This window comes from Zootoca vivipara, chromosome 3 (assembly GCF_965207765.1).
Source record: "Zootoca vivipara chromosome 3, rZooViv2.hap1.1, whole genome shotgun sequence".
NCBI classification, from domain to species: Eukaryota; Metazoa; Chordata; class Lepidosauria; order Squamata; family Lacertidae; genus Zootoca; species Zootoca vivipara.
Window position 1 is genome coordinate 104,933,893 of NC_142586.1, and position 20,439 is coordinate 104,954,331.

A 20,439-nucleotide genomic window follows, 5' to 3' on the forward strand; every position below is an offset into this window, starting at 1 on the left:
GAGGGCCGAAGTTTGGGGATGCCTGGGTTGGCAGTTCGAATCCCTGTGATGGGGTCAGCTTCCATTGCTTGGTCCCAGCTCCTGCCAACCTAGCAGTTTGAAATCACCCCCAAAAGTGCAAGTAGATTAATAGGTACCGCTCTGGCGGCAAGGCGTTTCCATGCGCTGCTGTGGTGTCAGTGTTCCATTGCGCCAGAAGCAGCTTAGTCATGCTGGCCACATGACCCGGAAAAACTCTGCGGAACAGACAAATACTGGCTCCCTCAGCCTGTAAAGCGAGATGAGCGCCGCACCCCCAGAGTCGTTTGTGACTGGACTTAACTGTCAGGGGTCCCTTTACCTTTACCTTTATGAGAAATGAAACTCAATAAAAATTAATTATTATTTTTTAAAAAAAATTTCATTGTTTTATTCTTTTTGTACACCACTTTTAGGGTTGTTGCTATTGTTTTTCAAACAATCAAGTGGTATACACATTATATGAAATAAAGTAAATATTTTATGTGGGTGCCCAATTGGTATATGGTGTGTGAGTGGCCGGGGCAGGAGGTAGGAGAGTATTTATATTATTATTATTTACATGAAATGGAGCATACAGGTGAAGGAAGCTAAACTTAGCCTCTTCACTTGTTTCATGGTGCTCCATTGCTTCATCATCACATTATTATTATTATTATTAGTAGTAGTAGTAGTAGTAGTTGTTGTAATATTTGTATTCCCTACCCACCCTTCCCCAGAAGATTACAGATAAAACAGCATAGAAAAACACAATTTAAACAGTAAAAACAAGCCCATCCAGAACCCCCAATCCATAATCCAATCCATAATCCATATAATCCCTTGCAGACTCTGTGTTATAAAGATGTCTCCAAATATGACATGAAGATTGGCAACATCAACCCTGCCATGTGGAAATCCCTTGCAGACAACCACAGTGCCTGGATACAGGCAGTCAAGTTGTGTATCCACAGCAGTCACCAGAGGAGAAATGACTGCTGGGAACAACGCAGAAAGAGGAAATGCCATGGGGGATCTGCATTGGCACAACTGGACGTCTTTATCTGCCCCAGCTGCAACAAAACATGTCTCTCCCATATCAGTCTTGACAGCAGCAGCAGGTGCTGCAACTGCCCAGCAGCTTGACCTCACCCGCCCAAGGCACACTCCTCTATTATCTCCCGAGACAGATGGATGCCAACAAAACCCATACAATATATTACAGGGAGGACACCCAAATCCATTTTCAAAGGCCAGGGCAAAGAGTTGAATTTTCAGTAACCAAGAAAGCAGGTACACCCTGGCAGAAATGGTTCAGCTTATTTGGTTCGACTCCTAATTTGAAGTTTCAGGAGAAATTTTATTCAGTTAAAAGCAAATTTACCTATTCTGCACCTCCTGAAAGGTTTGCAAAGCAAAACAAAATTCACGCGTCTCTGAGTTTTGCAATGCAGATCTCTAGCCAAGTAATGCGTGCAAAAATCCATATACTAGGGTAAAGTGTGCATATAAATACATTTAGTAGTGAAGATAACATACAAAAGTGCATTATATTAGGGGAAATGGCTTTTCAAGAAGTGTGTGTATTAGAGAAAATTGCATATGAAAAGGAGGAAATTCACACAAAAATGCTGACCATTTTTCAGGAGAGCTTTTTAAAAAAACTACAAACTGATGGGAAAACATGGAGAACTGAATTTGAGATGGGGGAAAGTGCCAAACCGAGAGAAACTGAAGTTGACACATTCGCCAATCCCTACCCTTGATAGAAATATGGTTGCCCATCTCACCCCCAAGGTTTATAAGTGAACAGTGTAGGCATTTGATTACTTGTGGCTGTCCCAGTACATCTTGTTTGTCCTTAAGGCCAGGGGAGAATTGGAGATTGCTGTCCTGATACGGTCACCTTTTCCTGGCTCTGCAAGTGAGGAACATGAACTATGGACCTGTAAACTTGAGTAACAGCTGTGTCTGACTTTGAAACTAACCTAGTGGCTTTCACAACACATTTATCATCCTGCCCTGCAATTTTTATTTTCTCTAAAATCAAACTGACAACGGTGGTGCAGCCTAGATACCAGTGGATGCTGTGGATTGATGGCATCCCTGTTTTTCTCAGAGCTGCCTTCTGCATTCAGCTGCAGCCAAGGATAGATATGCTGGAAGATTTTGTTCAGTCCACCCATAAGCAACATCTCCATCATCACTTTGATCCAGCTAGCGCAGAGCTTCCCAAACTTTTCATGTTGCTGACACACTTTTTAGACGTGCCTCATTTTACAACACAGCCAATGTCAGTTGGCTGGACTGAGGAGGGACGATGGGAACCACACACCCCCTTCCTGCATCTTCCAGAGAAGAGGAGGACAGTATAGAGTTAGAACAGTGGTTTGCAGAAGGTCATAGTTCAGAGGCTGCAGAGGGGAGGAGCTGGTAAATATTGGGAGAGCAGCAGGAAGAAGAAGCACCAGTGGAGAGACAGCTAAAAGACTCAGTGTCTCTTGAAAGCATTCCTGACCCCGCCCCTCCCAGAACAAGGCGTGCCTTGAGAGTAATAGAACAGAAAACTCAGAGGCAGAAAGCACAGATCAGCCGGCGCAGGGGTGACGTAGAATAGGAGGGACTGAGAGGGTGGGACTTTACTTGGAGCCACACCATTAACTAAGAGAGACTTCATTCCTTCATCTCTCTCTGTGAATATTGAATAAACTACCTGGTAAGAACTCTTCTTGTTTTTCTGTTTCTTGGCATCCCACTGTGAGAGGGATAGGCTTCCCTGAAGCCTTGACAGTAATTCAGTTTTACCAGCAAACCGGAGGTTAAACTCATCCCTTCTTTCCAGCCCCAGGAAGAGCACAGGGAGCGTTTGTGTGACGCACCTACACACTGCAGCCGACACACTAATGTGTCGCGACACACGGTTTGGAAAGCTCTGAGCTGGAGTAAAGTTATTTGGATGACTATGTTTTGCAATGAATTGACAGTAGGCTGTTGTTGTAATGAAGCCTTGAAAGCATCTGCTTTGAATGCAGAAGGTCCCAGATTCAATCCGCAACATCTCTAGGTGGGGTTGGGCATGTCCCCCTGTCTGAAACACTAGAGAGCTGCTGCCAGCCAGTGCAGACAAAACTGAGCTAAATAGACTATTTTTGTGATAGAGCCACTTAGGGCACATTTGTGTGGGGAAGTGGCATACAAATGAAAGCAGCTATCTTCATAGTACAGGATCAGGCACCTGCATGGCTAACCTACGTGAATCTAATAATAATATTGTGCAGGCCCTGTTGCACTGTCTAGATGTGTCTTTTGGATGCAGATGGGATGTGAAGTTGCATTTTCATTCTGGGCTCCAAATTGCTCTCTGCTGGCACCAAACCATGTCCATATTTACTGCACCAGCAGAATTTAAACTCCTCCTTTGTTTTGACCCCCCCCCCGAAAAGTAGCCATGACTAATAGCATCCAGCAGACTGATCCTTTGATCACAGAGTGACAATAACAGCAGCTGGCATGCCAAGAACCTCATATGGATGAGCAGCAAACAGAATTGAATTTGGGTTTGGCTGTTGCTCTTTTTGCTCTGTATCTGATTTCCGTCAGAGCCCATGAAGAAAATCCTTGTGAACACATACCATGATGCGAGGGCAAATGAATGGCTTCTTCTCATCCTGCTACTGCTGGAAATAATTGTCAAGAATGCTCAATAGCATCTGCTTGTCCGGGATCCCTGTCACTCTGCAGAGGCAGATTTAGGAGACTGTGACCGGTTACCCCCCCCCACATGCTGAGGGGGCACCTTCCCGCCTCTTTCCCAAAGCTTAGTAATCACTTGCTTTGGAAAGGAGGCACGAGAGCTCTGACAGGGTCCGAGGGCCCTCCTGTTTCTTTCCCAATGACTAGTTAGCGCAGGCATAGGCAAACTCGGCTCTCCAGAAGTTTCAGGACTACAACTCCCATCATCCCTGACCACTGGTCCTGTTAGCTAGGGATAGTGGGAGTTGTAGTCCCAAAACATCTGGAATGCCGAGTTTGCCTATGCCTGAGTTAGTGCTTGTCGAGCTTTGGGAAGGAAACAGGGGGGCTCTAGGACCCTGCCTGAGCCCTTGGCCCTCTTACCCTTGGCCCTCTTTGCTTTGATGGTGTTTCCTGCTTGGCAGGGGGTTGGACTGGATGGCCCTAGTGGTCTTTTCCAACTCTATGATTCTATGATTCCCAAAGCCCAGCACCTCGCTTACTGGGGTTTAGGAAGGCAGTGCGAGCAATGGGTGGGTGGGTAGATGTCTAATTTTGGCATTGCACAGGATGCCATATTACCAAGGTCCACTCCTGCACTCTGTTCTTTAGGCAAGGAAGTGGCATAACAGTGGAGCCTCCCCTCACTTAATCATTATGAAGGACTTCCAATAATGATTCTGCAGCACCACACAAGAAAAGCAATGCGGGCCAGACAGATGTATATTCAGCAGTATTACCTTTCAGAGGCAACTACATGACGAGCTGCAATTCAGAAAGCCAAGGAGCAGCCTTGAGTGTTGCAAATGTGCACTCCCATTTGCAGCATTGCAAATAAATCTATTTACTTAGGCTGTAGTGTTACACAGACTCACTAGTGAGTTAACCCCATGGAACTCAGCAGGGCTCATTCCTGAGGAGACAAGCATAAGATTGTGCTGTTCGTTTGCAACTCGGGACACAGTTCCATGAGACTTAAAGGTAAAGGGACCCCTGACCGTTAAGTCCAGTCACGGACGACTCTGGGGTTGCAGCGCTCATCTTGCTTTACTGGCCAAGGCCTCTGCTTAAAGACCTCCAAAGAAGGAGACTCCACCACATGACGGTGTCTGAAGCCAGTGAGGATAGCTCCCTTTCTGCCTCACTCTGCACTGTACAAATACAGGTATATGAAAAACAACAAGGCGATACACTGAGCAACACTGGGGAGAGCAGCTGCTATTGCTGTCAGAGCCATGAAAAACGAGGGGCCTTCAATGAAACATTCACTCTCCCAAGTACTTTTTCTTTAAAACTGAAAATGTTTGATGTAGAACATTCAGCTCAGCTCAGCCTCCCGAAAATACCAAACCATTCAGGTTTGTGGTCTTAGCTGAAGGCCAAAACAATCACGGACCTATAAGTATTAGCACTGCACAGAGATATTGAAGTGCTACAACTACCGTAGATATAAGAATCAGCAGTACAGTCCAAATATTGCCTTAATTCCCCCCATTCTGTTATGCTAGGCAAGGCAGCTCATGGAGTAACTGCCTTTTTTCCCCCCTTAGCTAAAGTTTTTGATTAAGTCGACTCGTAAGAGATTTTAGGTGAGTGCAAGCAAAACCTTCCCACAATCAACCTATAGAGCTGGTGTGGGGAACATTTGGCACTTCAGATGTTCCTGAAGTACAGCCCCAAAAGAAAGTAGGAAGAGCCATTGACCTGAGATAGCTCAGTTAGTAGAGCATGAGACTCTTAATCTCAGGGTTGCGGATTCAAGACCCATGTTGGGCGAAAGATTCCTGCTTCACAGGCGGTTGGACTAGATGGCCCATGTCAAAGGCCTGGAAACGATGCCTTATGAGGAACGGCTTAGGGAGCTGGGTATGTTTAGCCTGGAGAAGAGAAGGTTAAGGGGTGATATGATAGCCATGTTCAAATATATAAAAGGATGTCATATAGAGGAGGGAGAAAGGTTGTTTTCTGCTGCTCCAGAGAAGCGGACACGGAGCAATGGATTCAAACTACAAGAAAGAAGATTCCACCTAAACATTAGGAAGAACTTTCTGACAGTAAGAGCTGTTCGGCAGTGGAATTTACTACCAAGGAGTGTGGTGGAGTCTCCTTCTTTGGAGGTCTTTAAGCAGAGGCCTGACAGGCATATGTCAAGAATGCTTTGATGGTGTTTCCTGCTTGGCAGGGGGTTGGAGTGGATGGCCCCTGTTGTCTCTTCCAACTCTATGATTCTATGAACTCTACAATTTTATGAATCTATGATTCGAAGAGAGAGAGCCTGCTGCATCAAGTCCATGTAGTCCAGCATCCTGTTCTCACAGTGGCCAACCAGAGGCCTGTGAGAAACTCTCATATAGGAGCTGAACACAAGAGCACTCTCCTCTCCTGGCCGACGGTTAGGGATGATGGGAGTTGTAGTGCAGTAACATTTAAGCACTATGCATAATATAGAGCATGGGTAGGGAACTTGTGACCCTGGAGCGTGGATCAAGGAGAAATCCAGCCCTTGAACCAATAAAAACAATTCACTACCCAGTGTCCAAAGTAAATACAGAGCTAGTTTGTCCTTGCAATAGCACTGTCAAGCATTAAATTCCCTTGCATGCCACTTTTTCATCAGTTTGAGGTGGGAGAGTGGGTGATATTTGGTGCAAAACTGGCCGCGACTGCTGCCGCAGTGCTGGCAACAGAACTGGGTTCATGCCCTAGCACTGGCATGTCAAGCCCTGTCATTGTGATCCTTTCCTTTAGCCGTGACAAGGCTGCCAGAGTGTAATCTGCACTATAAATGTGTCTAGCTTGAAGCGCAAATAAATTATTCAGTGTTTTAAAATATGGCAATATTAATCAACACAGTTATATCCATCATTTTCTTTTGCTCCCTGGTGATTAACTGCGTGATTGATTAAGAACACTTCCAGAAGCCCTCGTGTGCAGCAAAAAGCTATCATTTATTATTATTTTGTTTTTCATTGAATTTGTCAAAACACGATCTAGAGACTCTGCGTCATGAGCTGAATTGGATAACAATGCTGCTAGCTGAAGGCAATCTGGTGGGATTCCATAAAGAGGGTTCCAATTACTTCATTGCAAGTCTTCTCTTTGGACATGCTGAACTTTGTTACCGGAAGAGCCCACTTAATGGGCCTTGACAGCTGGTGGCTACTCTGTACGGAAGGATTAAAAGTGAGTTCCCGAATCCCTCTCTATTAATTTGCTCAAGCAAGCATTTGGATAGTGACCAAAGAACAGGAGCCACTCCAAAGGAATGAAATCAAATACTTGCTAAGATAGCAGGCAAATGGTGAAAAGGTATAAATATTCATTAAAAACAATGAAGGTGTGATAAACAATGCATTGCATTAAAACAAAACTAAAGAAGCAATTATAATATGGAGATGACAGACGAAATGTATCTAAACACAACAACTCTCTTTGCAGCATCTCTTTTAATACTTTTAATACTGCCCCCTGCAGTCCAGCTATCCTAGGATCAAAAGCGGTGGAAATGTTCCACTGTATTATGAAGGTATAAATCCCACAAAGCAGGAACAATACAGGGAAAGTTGCTAAGATCTTAAGAGAGTAAATGAGAGGATATGAAGGGGAGGGGAATTGCACCAAGGTGCAAGAACGGGAACAACAGCCACAGGAACTAAACTAAACTCCTTAGCACAGTTAGTAAAGTTAACCTCAATCAGCCTCTGGCTTTGCAGGAATTTAAGCCTCCTCTTGGTAAAACCAGAAGAAGAAAAAAATCTCCACAATGGCTTAAGGAAGAACCTGTAAGTAAATTACAAAACCTCCTCCTTAGCTCCCAATAAAACCAGGCCAAGTATGCTTTCAAGATCCAAGAATGATGCTAGGAGTGGTAGATGGAACTGCGGACGAAAACCAGCAGAAGCTCGAAGCTGAAAATTAGACCAAGAAAAATCAAGGGAGCCAACGCCCTTGGAGTCTTTCCCTAATATTAGGTAAAGGTAAAGGGACCCCTGACCGCTAGGTCCAGTCGCAGACGACTCTGGGGTTGTGGCGCTCATCTCGCGTTATTGGCCAAGGGAGCCGGCATACAGCTTCCAGGTCATGTGGCAAGCATGACTAAGCCGCTTCTGGCGAACCAGACCAGCACACGGAAACGCCGTTTACCTTCCTGCCGGAGTGGTACCTATTTATATACTTGCACCATTAATACTGTATATGGCTTACACCAGGGATGGAGAACCTCCAGGTCATTTCCCCACCTACCCAAATGGGGTTCACCCAATGGTTCACCAAATGGGGTGGAGCCACAACACTAGCTTCCTGGCAGGTGGATCACTGTTGATTACCGGGAAGGTGGGGGGAAGGAAGGTTGGTGCGGTGCAAATGCACTGGCAGGACTGCCAAATTGGCTCCTGTATCAGACGTTTCCCCCTGTTTTCTTGTAATGTCCTAAATTCAGATACGTGAACTGATACGATGAAAAAGCTGAGTGACACAACAGTTTTTTAATTCCTGCTTGTTAAAATCTCTGCTGGCTCATCACTGGGGCCTCCTCCCTGCTGATATAGAATCATAGAATCATAGAATCATAGAGTTGGAAGAGACCACAAGGGCCATCCAGTCCAACCCCCTGCCAAGCAGGAAACACCATCAAAGCATTCCTGACAGATGGCTGTCAAGCTTCTGCTTAAAGACCTCCAAAGAAGGAGACTCCACCACACTCCTTGGCAGCAAATTCCACTGCCGAACAGCTCTTACTGTCAGGAAGTTCTTCCTAATGTTTAGGTGGAATCTTCTTTCTTGTAGTTTGAATCCGTTGCTCCGTGTCCGCTTCTCTGGAGCAGCAGAAAACAACCTTTCTCCCTCCTTTATATGACATCCTTTTATATATTTGAACATGGTTATCATATCACCCCTTAACCTTCTCTTCTCCAGGCTAAACATACCCAGCTCCCTAAGCCGTTCCTCATAAGGCATCGTTTCCAGGCCTTTGACCATTTTGGTTGCCCTCTTCTGGACACGTTCCAGCTTATCAGTATCCTTCTTGAACTGTGGTGCCCAGAACTGGACACAATACTCCAGGTGAGGTCTGACCAGAGCAGAATACAGTGGTACTATTACTTCCCTTGATCTAGATGCTATACTCCTATTGATGCAGCCCAGAATTGCATTGGCTTTTTTAGCTGCTGCATCACACTGCTGACTCATGTCAAGTTTGTGGTCAACCAAAACTCCTAGATCCTTTTCACATGTACTGCTCTCAAGCCAGGTGTCTCCCATCCTGTATTTGTGCCTTTCATTTTTTTTGCCCAAATGTAGTACTTTACATTTCTCCTTGTTAAAATTCATCTTGTTTGCTTTGGCCCAGTTGTCTAATCTGTTAAGGTCATTCTGAAGTGTGATCCTGTCCTCTGGGGTGTTAGCCACCCCTCCCAACTTGGTGTCATCTGCAAACTTGCTCAGGATTCCCTCAAGCCCATCATCCAAGTCATTGATAAAGATGTTGAACAAGACTGGGCCCAAGACAGAACCCTGTGGCACCCCACTAGTCACTACTCTCCAGGATGAGGAGGAGCCATTGATGAGCACCCTTTGGGTTCGGTCAGTAATCCAGCTACAAATCCACTGAATGGTAGCATTGTCTAGCCCACATTTTACCAGCTTCTTTACAAGAATATCATGGGGCACCTTGTCAAAGGCCTTGCTGAAATCAAGATAGGCTACATCCACAGCGTTCCCTTCATCTACCAGGCTTGTAATTCTGTCAAAAAATGAGATCAGATTAGTCTGACATGACTTATTTTTCAGGAACCCATATGTATGTAAACAGGGTGGTGTAGAAATTTCTAGAGGAGGAGGAAGACTTCTATTTTTAAAATATTCATAGGTTCCTTTGGCTCAGAAGGAAAATTGAGTTTTGTCCTCTTCGTATTTGCTGCTGCTGTTTTAATTTAATGTCATCTTATTTGTAATTGTTTTTATACTTTGGTGGGAGATGTCACAAGGACCCCCCATTGTGTGGTATAGAAATGTGGGATATAACATTTTAATGAATACAAAAATACATATAAGTTGCCACTAGAGGTGGCCAGCTCAGTCTGTAACCAGTTCATGTCAATTTCACATTATCGCTTTTAAAAACCATACCAATAGTTAAATAAGTATTTTATCTCTACTTTCAAATTTTGGTACTTTTTATGAGACAAGACTTGTAACTATAAAATTAGGAAAGGTGCAAAAATCCAAAGGATAATGACGTTCCAATCTGCAGATTAATCTGTGAAATTTGTTCTGGATAAATTCATTTTGGATTGAAACTGAGTTCTTCGGCATCCCTATTGTCTCCTGGTACTGCATTCATGAAGTGATGAACATGTCTGAACCATCCTTCCTGTAAAAAATTGGGGATCTGAACAAGGTGCAGAAATTTGTCCTCAGTCTGGACTCCTGTAATACACATTTGTACTTTTAAAGCAGCATTGTACCGCTTTGAACAGTCATGGCTTCCCCCAAAGAATAATGGGAACTATAGTTTGCTATGGGTGCTGAGTGTTATTAGGAGAACCATGTTCCCTTTACAGAACTACAGTTCCCAGAATTCCCCGGGAAGAGGGATTTATTGCTAAACCACTCTGGGAATTGTAGCTCTTTGGGGGGAATAGGCCTCTAAGGACCCTTCACAAACTACACTTCCCAGAATTATTGGGGGGAGGGAAGCAATAACTGTTTAAACTGGAATAATACTGCTTTGTATACATAATTTGGCTAGGGCCACAGTTTGAATGCCATACTCAAAAGGCAATCATAATAACAACATGTAATTATTTTATAAAGTAAATCACTCAGCAGTGCTAGACTGAAGGCACCAGAGGATATGATTGAAACATACCGTCTTTCCCCTTTTTTAAGACACCGTCTTATAACTTTTTTTCCTCAAAAAAACACAGGGTGGCTTACTTTCGGTGGGATGTCTTAATTTTTTTATTACCGGTACAGTTTTTACAGCTCAGGGCGCTGGTTCAGGGCGCTGCTCGGTTCTCTTGAGTGCTCGGCGCTGCAGCAGCCACTGGTTCCGGGTGGCGGGGCAGCAGGCATCCTAGGCCGGGCCAGGCAGAGGCCGCTGGCTCAGGCGCTCCGCCTGCCGCTGCAGGGCGCTCCAAGCTCCTTGGCCAGGCCAGGCAAGGAAGAAGCAATGAGCCCAGCGGTGGCGACAAGCACACAAGCGGCAGGGCGGCGATGGACGAGAAGGCGGAGCGCGGGGATGCAGCCAGCAAGGCGGGAGCGTGATCAGCTGTTAAGCGGAGCTCTTGGAGCGCCACTTCAGAGCTGATCGCGCTCCTGCAGTGCCAGCTGTATGGAGTGACTCTGTGAGTGGAGGTGCCTGTGGGGGTTGGTTTCCGCGGAGCGGAAGTATGGCTTATTTTGGGGGTATGTCTTATATTTCTCAAATGCTTAAAAACCCTGCCATGGCTTACTTTCTGACTACGTATTAAAAAAGGGGAAACAGGGTACAGTCAGAGGAAGATGATGCTTTTTTTGTTCTTAATGGGCATGTTTTCTTTGCACCCTCACAATTTTTAAAAGGAAGATAAGAGACACAAAATGAATTTAAACCACCTCTTCAGCTTTCAACGCCATTTGTGGCTTTCCCAAAGGAATACATCACCCGGAAAATGCCCCAATAAAGCTAAAAAGCATTTTCGAAACTACCAAATGAGGTGTTCACTCAATGTGGCATTGATTGTGCGTTAACTGAAATTTTGCTATTTGTAACAGCAGCAGTTCAAACAGAGCAGCAATTTCAACCGCGGGGGAGGGGGGAAGTATATTGCAAAACTGCGCCACTTACGGAAAAAGACAGAACTTTCAAGGGAGATGGATCACTGGCATAGTGTTTCATTCCATTTTCATGCTGGTTTGCCTTCCCTGTTTCTCAGGGAAACATTAAGAGCGCAAAAACTGCCTTACTGGGTGAGGATGAGATTCCATCTCCTTCACAGCAACGGCTAGACGCAAGCAGGACACAAAGCCAGCAGCTCCTCCCAGTGTACTCGGCACCTTATTTTCAACAGCTCAGGCACTGGTGACTTCAAAGTTACAATACTGCAGTGCACTCTATGTGGGGCTTCCCTTGAACCAGATCCAGAAGCAGCAATTCGTGCAGAATGCTGCAGAGCCAAGATCTGCTTGGGTTGGTGATTTGCTACTGAGCCAAGTTCAAGGTGTCACTATTGGCATACAAAACACATCGACAGATGGGGGGCCGGTTTGCTTGTGGGATCGACTCACCCCGTATACACCCACTCGACGCCTTCAGTCTGCGGAAGTGGCACAAGTGCCACAAAATAATTGTTCTGCACTTCCAAAATTGTTCTTTCAGTGTGGCAGCACCTACATTTTGGAACTCTCCATCTGTTGACGTCAGGTGGGTGCCTGTGTGCTGTATTCTTCCTGGTGCCTCCTTGCAACATTTTAATTTAGGCATTGCAGGGGGTTGGACTGGATGACCCTAAGGGTCCCTTCCAGCTCTACAATCCGTGGTTCTATTCAGGCATGTGTGGTTGTGTTTTGACCTCTTTTGTGGTTAATTTTAATTAATTTTAGTTGCTTTTCACTGTTTTCTTTATTGGTCATTTTAATATTTCTTGCAAACCGCTTGGATCAAAACAGTAGGTTGAGTGGGCACAATTACTGAAAGGAAGTATTTATTATGATTGGGGCTGTCATCTGTTTAAATAGTTTTTAATTGGTGGATTACCCACCTTTTGACTGGTTAAGTGCACAAATAGTCAAATTGCTCCCAGATGCATATGAGAAAATGCATCAGTGTAGGACGCTGCCTTTCTGAGATATCGCAAGAAGTATGAGTATTACTCACAATCAAAGTACTAGTCGCTGTGAGTAGCAAAAAAGCCACCTTTTTATTCCCTGTTTCAAGAACACAACGGGAGTCTTGCTGTCAAAGGAGTTCCAGGGGAATGTAACCTGCTTTCACCTCACATTCATATCCGTCCTTATTCATTAAATTCGCCCCGAGCCCTTAAAATGAAATTAAACCAATAAATTCCAACATCCTTACTTATAAGTGCAGCGTTACAGAATGTCCTTTGAACTCTGCGCTTTATCCAGGTTGCTCTGAGCAATGCAAGCCATTGCTCTTCAAATGCTGAGGAGCCATGAACTGGCTTTGCCCCTGACATGAGATGGCTTGCACCAGTGGCACCTAACAGTGTGAGCCTCGGGAAAAGTAGGAAAATGAACTAAGGAAGAGAGAACATGGGGTAGCATGAAGGTGTGTCTACACCACACATCAATACTGATTTTGTTCTAGTTTAACTTGCATGGATTCTACCCTCTGGAATCCTGGGCCTTGTACCTTAGTGCAGGGTGCTAACCACCCTCTGCTATAGATTTCTGCCTGCCTACCCAGAACTGCAGTTCCCATTATTCCCCGGAAAAGAAAAGAAACAAAAAAGAAACAGGATCAATAGTTCTTTGAAAAAAATCACAAAAGCATTTTCTGTCCCATTTAAAAAAAAACTGGTCAGAATAAAAAGGCCTTTGGTAGCTGGTGAAAAACAGTGAGGGAGAGGGTCTGGCTGCACGTGAGGGGACGAGGTGCTCCATAATTTGGGTGCAGCCACTGAGAAGGCCCTGTCTCTTGTCCCAGCCTGCCTGCCTTCCATCCTAGACACAGTGAAGGGCCTCTCTTTCCATTCTTAGGGAAAAGATAGCATGGTGAGCGTAGGAAGCAATCTATAAAGTACTCTGGACTGAAGCCATCTAGGGCTTTAAAGGTAACCACCAAAACTTTGAATTGTGTCCAGGGGTGTATTGGTGACTAGTGCAGCCATCTGCAGGACCAACATACTGTGATCCCATGAGCGAGCGTCCACCAGCATCTTTGCAGCTGCTGTTAGTTATACACCTACTACAAACCAGGAGCTAGACTTAAATCAGCAGAGGAAAGGAAGGGCAGTCTTTGTTGAGACAGATGGTATCTCTCAGCAGGCCTAACCTAGTGCTTCATAGCCCTTCCTTGAGCAATAGGATATCTCAGGAGGACAACCTTTTTATGGATCCTGTTTGCTTATGAGGGGAATATACTGGTCATATATATATAGAGAGAGAGAGAGAGAATCAGATGTTAATGGAGACAGTGCTAGTTTTTAAAGCAGTATCAGTTTATCTCAAAAGCAAATATCATGTTCTTGGAGCTCCCGAACCAGCAGCAAACACACACATTTGCACACACAAACCCTCACACACGTCTTCTTCATGGGCTGCAATTGAACCATTGCAACTTGTTCTCTCCAGGTGGGATGTTGCCGGCAGACAGTAGCCACCAGCCCTCAGAATGCCATTCATCAACCCCCTTCACCCTCGACTGACCTGCAGGGCCCATTAATGGAATGTTTTTAGTCATTCCCAATCCAGGGGGTTGTGTGTGTGTGTGGGGGGGGAGGAACCATTTTTGTTGTAGTAGTAGAAACATAGGAATCTGCCTTAACTCAAGTTAGACTACGGGTCCATCTAGCCCGGTATCAACACTGACCCTGCAAGGTTTTCTGATGGGAGTCCTTTGCAGATTTACCTGGAGATGTCGGGGCTTTCTCCGTGCAAGGCAGAAGCTCTCTGGAGCTATGGCCACATTCCCTTGGAGGGTTGGACACATAGAGAATGCATGCCCAAAGTGGGTGGAATTAGGGCTGGGGTGAGCATGGCTGGCGTTGAAATTGGGTGCGCACCCATCTTTCTCTCCCTGCAATCCCATCCTCCCCCATTTTCTCCCCTTTCCACCTGTCTGCCCCTCTTCTGCACAGAAGCGTAGACATAGTTAAATGTATCTTCAGGTGACATGACATAAAAGCATGTCTGTGTTACACCAGCAAAGCCCAGGGCGAATGCTGAGCAAATGTGACCTGCACAGACCCTAAATCTGATTTAGCCTCTGCAACCCAATTAATCTATGGATCAATTTTCCACGTGTTTTCTTGCACAAAATTTCAGAACTCTTACACACATCCACACACCAGAGAGAGCAAACGGCTGTCCTCGGGCTAAAAATGACAAGCAAACAAAGATTCTTGCAAAAATAGTCCGAATCCTATTTTTTTAAACAGATGTTATTTACTCACTTCTTGCTTTGAAGTATGCATTTTTAATTCGATTTCACACCGAGGCAATCATAAGATAAATTATGCGGATCAGTGTAAGCGAAGGGAGGGAGGGGAATATCTAATGGCTGTGGAGAAATCCAGAATTTCTCTTTGCATAGAGTTCTGCGGATATAGAGTTTCAGGACAATTCAATCTGGTTTCAACTTAGGCATGGGGAAAATAAGGAAATACTTTAGCAGCAGTGATAGAGTAGACCTGTGCATATCTACTCAGAAGTAAGCCCCACTGCAGTAAGGCTTACTCACAAATTGATTGAATTACACTGCGACTCCAGACCTATGGAATCCCATGGGCCTAGGTCTGCAGCCTGGGTGGACTGAGGCAGAGAGCAGGAATTTGACCATTTGTCCCCAATCTGCCCCTTGCATTTGCTCCACATCCAGTATATAGACAACTACTTACACAGTAGGGAGAAGGCAGGTGGTGGCAGGTGTGTGTGTGTGTGTGTGTGTGTGTGTGTGTGTGTTTAACAGAGGCATCCTGACTTTCCAAACACTTTCCAAACTCCAGTTGCTATAGCAACTTAGGAAAGCTTTCTAGAACGAGAAACACACATCACTTCTGAACTTCACCTCGTCTACTTCATTAAAGTGTGTCGCAGCTGTTTGTGTTTGTTTGGATTTCTGAAAGGGGCACACACGTGTGCGTTGCTCAACCCACACTTTCCCATTTTTGGGCCGGGGGGGGGGAATGAAGTCAACAACAAAATAATACCATATGTATGATCACTGGCAATCTTTGCAAATGTCGTCTATGCCTAGTCCTTAACTCCATCCCATGCCCTCCTCCTCCTCCTCCTCCTCACTGCAGATCAGTTTCAGAAGTGACACTACAAAGTGCAGTTGAACCTCTTGTACAATTTACAGGTAGGCAGCCGTGTTGGTCTGACGTAGTCAAAAATAAAATAAAAAATAAAATCCTTCCAGTAGCACCTTAGAGACCAACTAAGTTTGTCATAGGTATGAGCTTTCGTGTGCATGCACACTTCTTCAGATACACTCTTGTACAATATTTGCACTTCCTGGCAATGCAGGTAGGACTACAGGAGGGGGGGGGCGAACCCAACCCAAAATGTGTGCTTACATTCAAACTGATCCAAAGCTCACACCTGATAATGTATCAAAAGGATGGTTATATAATCATATGAAAATGGTGATCTGAATGCAAACCTATGTTGCACAGAATGCACTTTAGATTTAAATTGGGTCTCCCATATTTATAGTGGCAAGCACAGTAACACTTCATGTGATCTTACATAGCGTGAAAACACCCTTAGCGTAGATGCTAATAAGACAAAAATTCTTTGAATTTCACATTGGACTTCAACCTGAATGAGAAGGGAGGGGGCGTTGATGAAATAGGAAGGGTGGATAGAATGAATGAGTGTTTGGGTGGGTGGGTGGGATACAGAGACAAAAAGGGACAGATCCAGGGGGGAGGAAAGAGAAAGGAATTGGGATACCAAAATGGGGGGGGCAGGCAAAATAAGTAGCAGGCGAGCGGAGAAAGGAAGATGAGAATGCAAACATAAAATGATAGAAAGGTGTACAACATTTGGAATTATTCTTTTGGGCTTATGGGTGGGGTTATCAATGTTTGTTGTAGTTCAAATAATATTATGCTTATATATGCTGTAAGCCACCCTGAGACCTTCTGGTGAAGAAAGAAAGAGAATAAATAAATAATTTGAAAATAACTTATACAACACTGTACAAAATGGCATCAGTTTGCAAACTACTCAGACCACTAGGCTTCTCTGTTTTGGAACAATGTTACTTCACACATACACACATTTCTAAGTAGGAAGCATTTTAGTTTTTGTGTTTAGATGGATGAATCTATGAATGACGTGGTGAACAACATTATTGCCCTTTTACTTCTTAAGAATGTGGTGTAGACTCTAGACATTTGACAGAGAGAGAGAGAGAGACTTACCTATAGTTGACACTACTGTGCCCACAAAATAGAAAGCTCCTGTGAAATCCCATCTTGGTCGGAGGGCATCTGCTCTGATGCCGGCAGCCATGGCTGCCTCATAACTTCTTAAAAAGGCCCGTAGCTCAGGGAGGCTAATGTTGAAGATCTGGCTGAAGTTCTGCAGGGTCCAGTTCCAACGCTGCAAAGCTTCTGCTTCAGATGGGCTCTCAATGGCTGAGAAGATGGTGGCTCCAGCTGTCAGGTATGCTATGATGAGCACCGCTAAGAGGACAAACCTACCATTGTCCTCATTGAAATGCGACACGCAGCAGCAGCCCTGAGATCTCCTGATAGACATCATCCAAATTTCAGCACCATAGAGGTGATGGACAGCGGCCAACACCTCATTGGAGACACCGGCATGGAGCTACCACCCAGTTAAAGAGTCCAAGAGGAAAACTTGGGTCCTTCTTTGGATGGCTTTCTTTTCTGAGTCATTAATCTTGGCTTGTCATGTTCAATGTCAACACAGAATTCCACCTATCTGTATCCCGCAGGGCTCCCCCACATCACCCTAGGCACACGTATTTTTTTAGAGCCATGCTGGGGGTTCTGTCACTCTTGCAGTTCAACGTTGAGCTCTTGACTTCACTGGCCATTGAGGTGTAAGAAATGGCTTTACTTTCCCAACCCAGATAGCTCCACTTGGCCACATTCTTTGTATTCCAGCTGTTATCTGAACCAAAGGCTAGCAGTGAGAAAATGCATTCAATCCATTTCAGTAATAGTGAGGTATGGTAGGTAAGGCCGGCAGAATCTGGTGTTGTCTTCTTCCTGAAGGATTCCCAATGGAGTATGTGATCTCTTTACAAATGGCCATCCTCCCTCACTCCACTCCTTGCTCCCTTTTAGTTGAGGGGGGCCTGGAGATAAAACTCATTCAATGACACATGACCAACATAGATAGTTCTTCTCTGTTGGGTCTCCTAGATTCTTTGTTGAAGTTGCCTTCTTGTGTGCCAGATGTATCTGAAAAGCTACTTGAAGCAAGGGCAGGGAAACAGAGGCCAGCTGCCTTCAATACAATCTTGGAGGCTGCAAGAGTGTACATTCAGACAGCATTTATTGAGATACCACCAATCTGTATTTAAGTCACTTTGATCCATCCAACCGGCCTCTCCCTTTCTCACTTGCTTCAACTTTGAGGGCATCTCCCATGGGCTGGAAAGACCTATATCAATGAGATATCAGCAAAGCTTTATTTAGGTCTCAGCTCACTAACCCTCATCGCTCTTTGTAGATCTTTATGCTCAAAATGGATTTTTGTTCAGCGAAATGCTTGGCATGTGCAACAGAGCATTCGCCTGTGGGGTGGGGTGACTTTTCTTTTTGTTTAGCATGCTGGTATCACTCCAAGAACCTGACTTGCTCCTTACACACAGAGATATAGATTTCACCCTCCCAAACCAAGCAACTATTGGGCATGCACTTCAAAACGAAGACATTTAAAGAAGAAAACAGACTAAAATTAAAGGGGCTAGAAAAGGACCAGGAGGTCATCCAGCTGGACCCCTTCCTTAATGCATGACCCACCTGCCCTCTATACAACCCTTCCAGATTAACCCACACTTAATTCACAACATAGTGTGCCAAAAGCAAATGGTACTTTACCAAGCTTACTCCCCCCCCTTTACCTTTCTGTTTATTCATACAGAACTACCCCTGGGTACTTCTTGTTCCGCTTCCACTTCAGAAGCTTTAGTTTGGCCATGCATCTTCTCTCCTCTCCCCACCCCACCCCTCAGTTCCCGGAGCCCGCAAACGCAGCCTCCAGCCCAGCGCTTCCTTTAACCCAGACGTGAGCAAACACGCACCATCTTCTTTTTCAAAGTACTTCTGATTCCCCGGAACGTGCAGGTTCTTTTTTAAGCCCCCAAAACGTTCCTGAAGTGGCTTCCGGTAAACCTGGCTGGAGGTGCTGATGGGTCGCCTTCACCTCTACTACTTGATCCGAATTGCCAGCTCTGGCGGTGGGCAGAATAGCTGGGAAAGGCAGTGCGGCTGTTCAGCACTACGGATAGCGCACTGCAGCTCCGCGTGCGCCCGCGACTCCAGTCTCGCTCCCTCTCTCAGTCCCCGCCTGTAGTTGAGCTCAAAGGGCTGGCAGAGCGAGCGGGGGGAGGCTGTTCCAGCTCCAGCTTGCGAGTCGATCCACGATCGTTGCCTCCCTTCCTCGTTTCTCTCGCGACGGATCTGGGTCTTGCAAAGCGCGCCGGCTCGCCCAATGCGAAGCAAATGGGGCTGGCCAGAAGCTGGCGGTTGTGCCCGCCTTCGCCACCAACCGGGAGAGCTCTTTCTTTTTATTATTTCTGTCTTTCCTTGTTGGACCTGCTGTTTGTGCTAGACAGGCGTTTTTTGATGCTGATGCACGAGGTTGTCATTTATTTATTTTTTTGGGAGGTGGAGGGCGGCTGGTCCAGGGCCGGGATTATTTCCAGAAGCAACAGCAAAAGGATCTGCCACAAAAAAAACCCCAAAACAGAACAGAACAAAAACCGCTTGGTTCTGGAAGAGGGCTGGTATCTTCATATCCTGCAGATGGGCAGAGGAGCGTCACTTTTCTCTGCGTCGAAAGTCCAGGACAGTTTTTGAAATCATTCTCGATGACTTGGCGTCTGTGCCTTATGTCAGGTCACTATACCAAAATACCTGTCATATATACGGTATTTGCATATAAACATACTGTACATTGATTTGATGGAACAACAGGTGTGCATAAATTGATGCACAGCGGTTCAATTAAGCCTACATGCATCCATCTATCTATCTATCTGTCATCTATCTATCTATCTATCATCTATCTATCTATCTATCTATCTATCATCTATCTAGCGCAGCTTTGCAGAGAAATACAAAAACTGATTTAGTCACCCCTTATTCACCCAGCCAATACCAACCCACCTATCTCCAAATAGCTCTAGTTACAGACACTCATTGGGGCTGGAGAGGGGGAAGGAAGCAAAGGATATAAATTCTATTATTATTATTATTATTTCACAGACCTAAAGAAGGCAGCACCACTGTCTTCTCTGTGCAAGAGGTTTTGCATTTCCAAAACAAACAAATCAACTGCAGACCTCTTCAACCAGTGAGAATAATGGGAGAAAATAAATACAGGTGTGCACCAAAGGCATTCAGCCAATGCCTCTCTATTATATACCCCTCAGCTCTTCAAACTTCTTGTGTCCCTCCAGCCTATGTGTCAAGGGGGGGCGGGGGGCGGGGGGGCGGGGATGGAACTGAGACATCCTTCTTGGTTTCAAGGAACTGTTGCTCTGCCATGTCTCAGTAGATGCAGGTTGGTGGAAAGATCTAGTTGTGTCTCTTCTGTATATAAAAGCAGGCACAATTTTATGAATATTCCATTGGAAACTTGTTTTATTCAGCAGTCTGATCTGCACCCCCGGCAAAATACCTTTGTCAACATATGACTATGTATTCTTGCTGCTGCAACAATGCAGACTCTTGAGGGCATTCTTGTGTGAGAGCCGATCGTAAAAGTGGACTCGTGTAATAAGATTTAGTAGTGACATTTATCTATTTATCTATTTATATGCCACCTTTCCTCTAAGGA

The 20,439-nt window shown here is 45.1% G+C and overlaps 1 protein-coding gene across 1 annotated transcript in view; it reads right to left on the minus strand.

The window, feature by feature from the left end:
- The window catches only part of KCNK12 (potassium two pore domain channel subfamily K member 12), a 41,848-nt gene extending 22,750 nt beyond the window's left edge, over positions 1-19,098 (minus strand). Inside the window, exons 1-2 of the mRNA XM_035110671.3 lie at positions 18,680-19,098; positions 16,824-18,036 (exon numbers count right to left, since the gene is read on the minus strand). Of these exons, the coding sequence (XP_034966562.1) occupies positions 16,824-17,166 (343 nt within the window). The 5' untranslated portion in view covers positions 17,167-18,036; positions 18,680-19,098. The remainder of the gene's footprint in view (positions 1-16,823; positions 18,037-18,679) is intronic.
- Between the last annotated feature and the right edge of the window lie 1,341 nt (positions 19,099-20,439).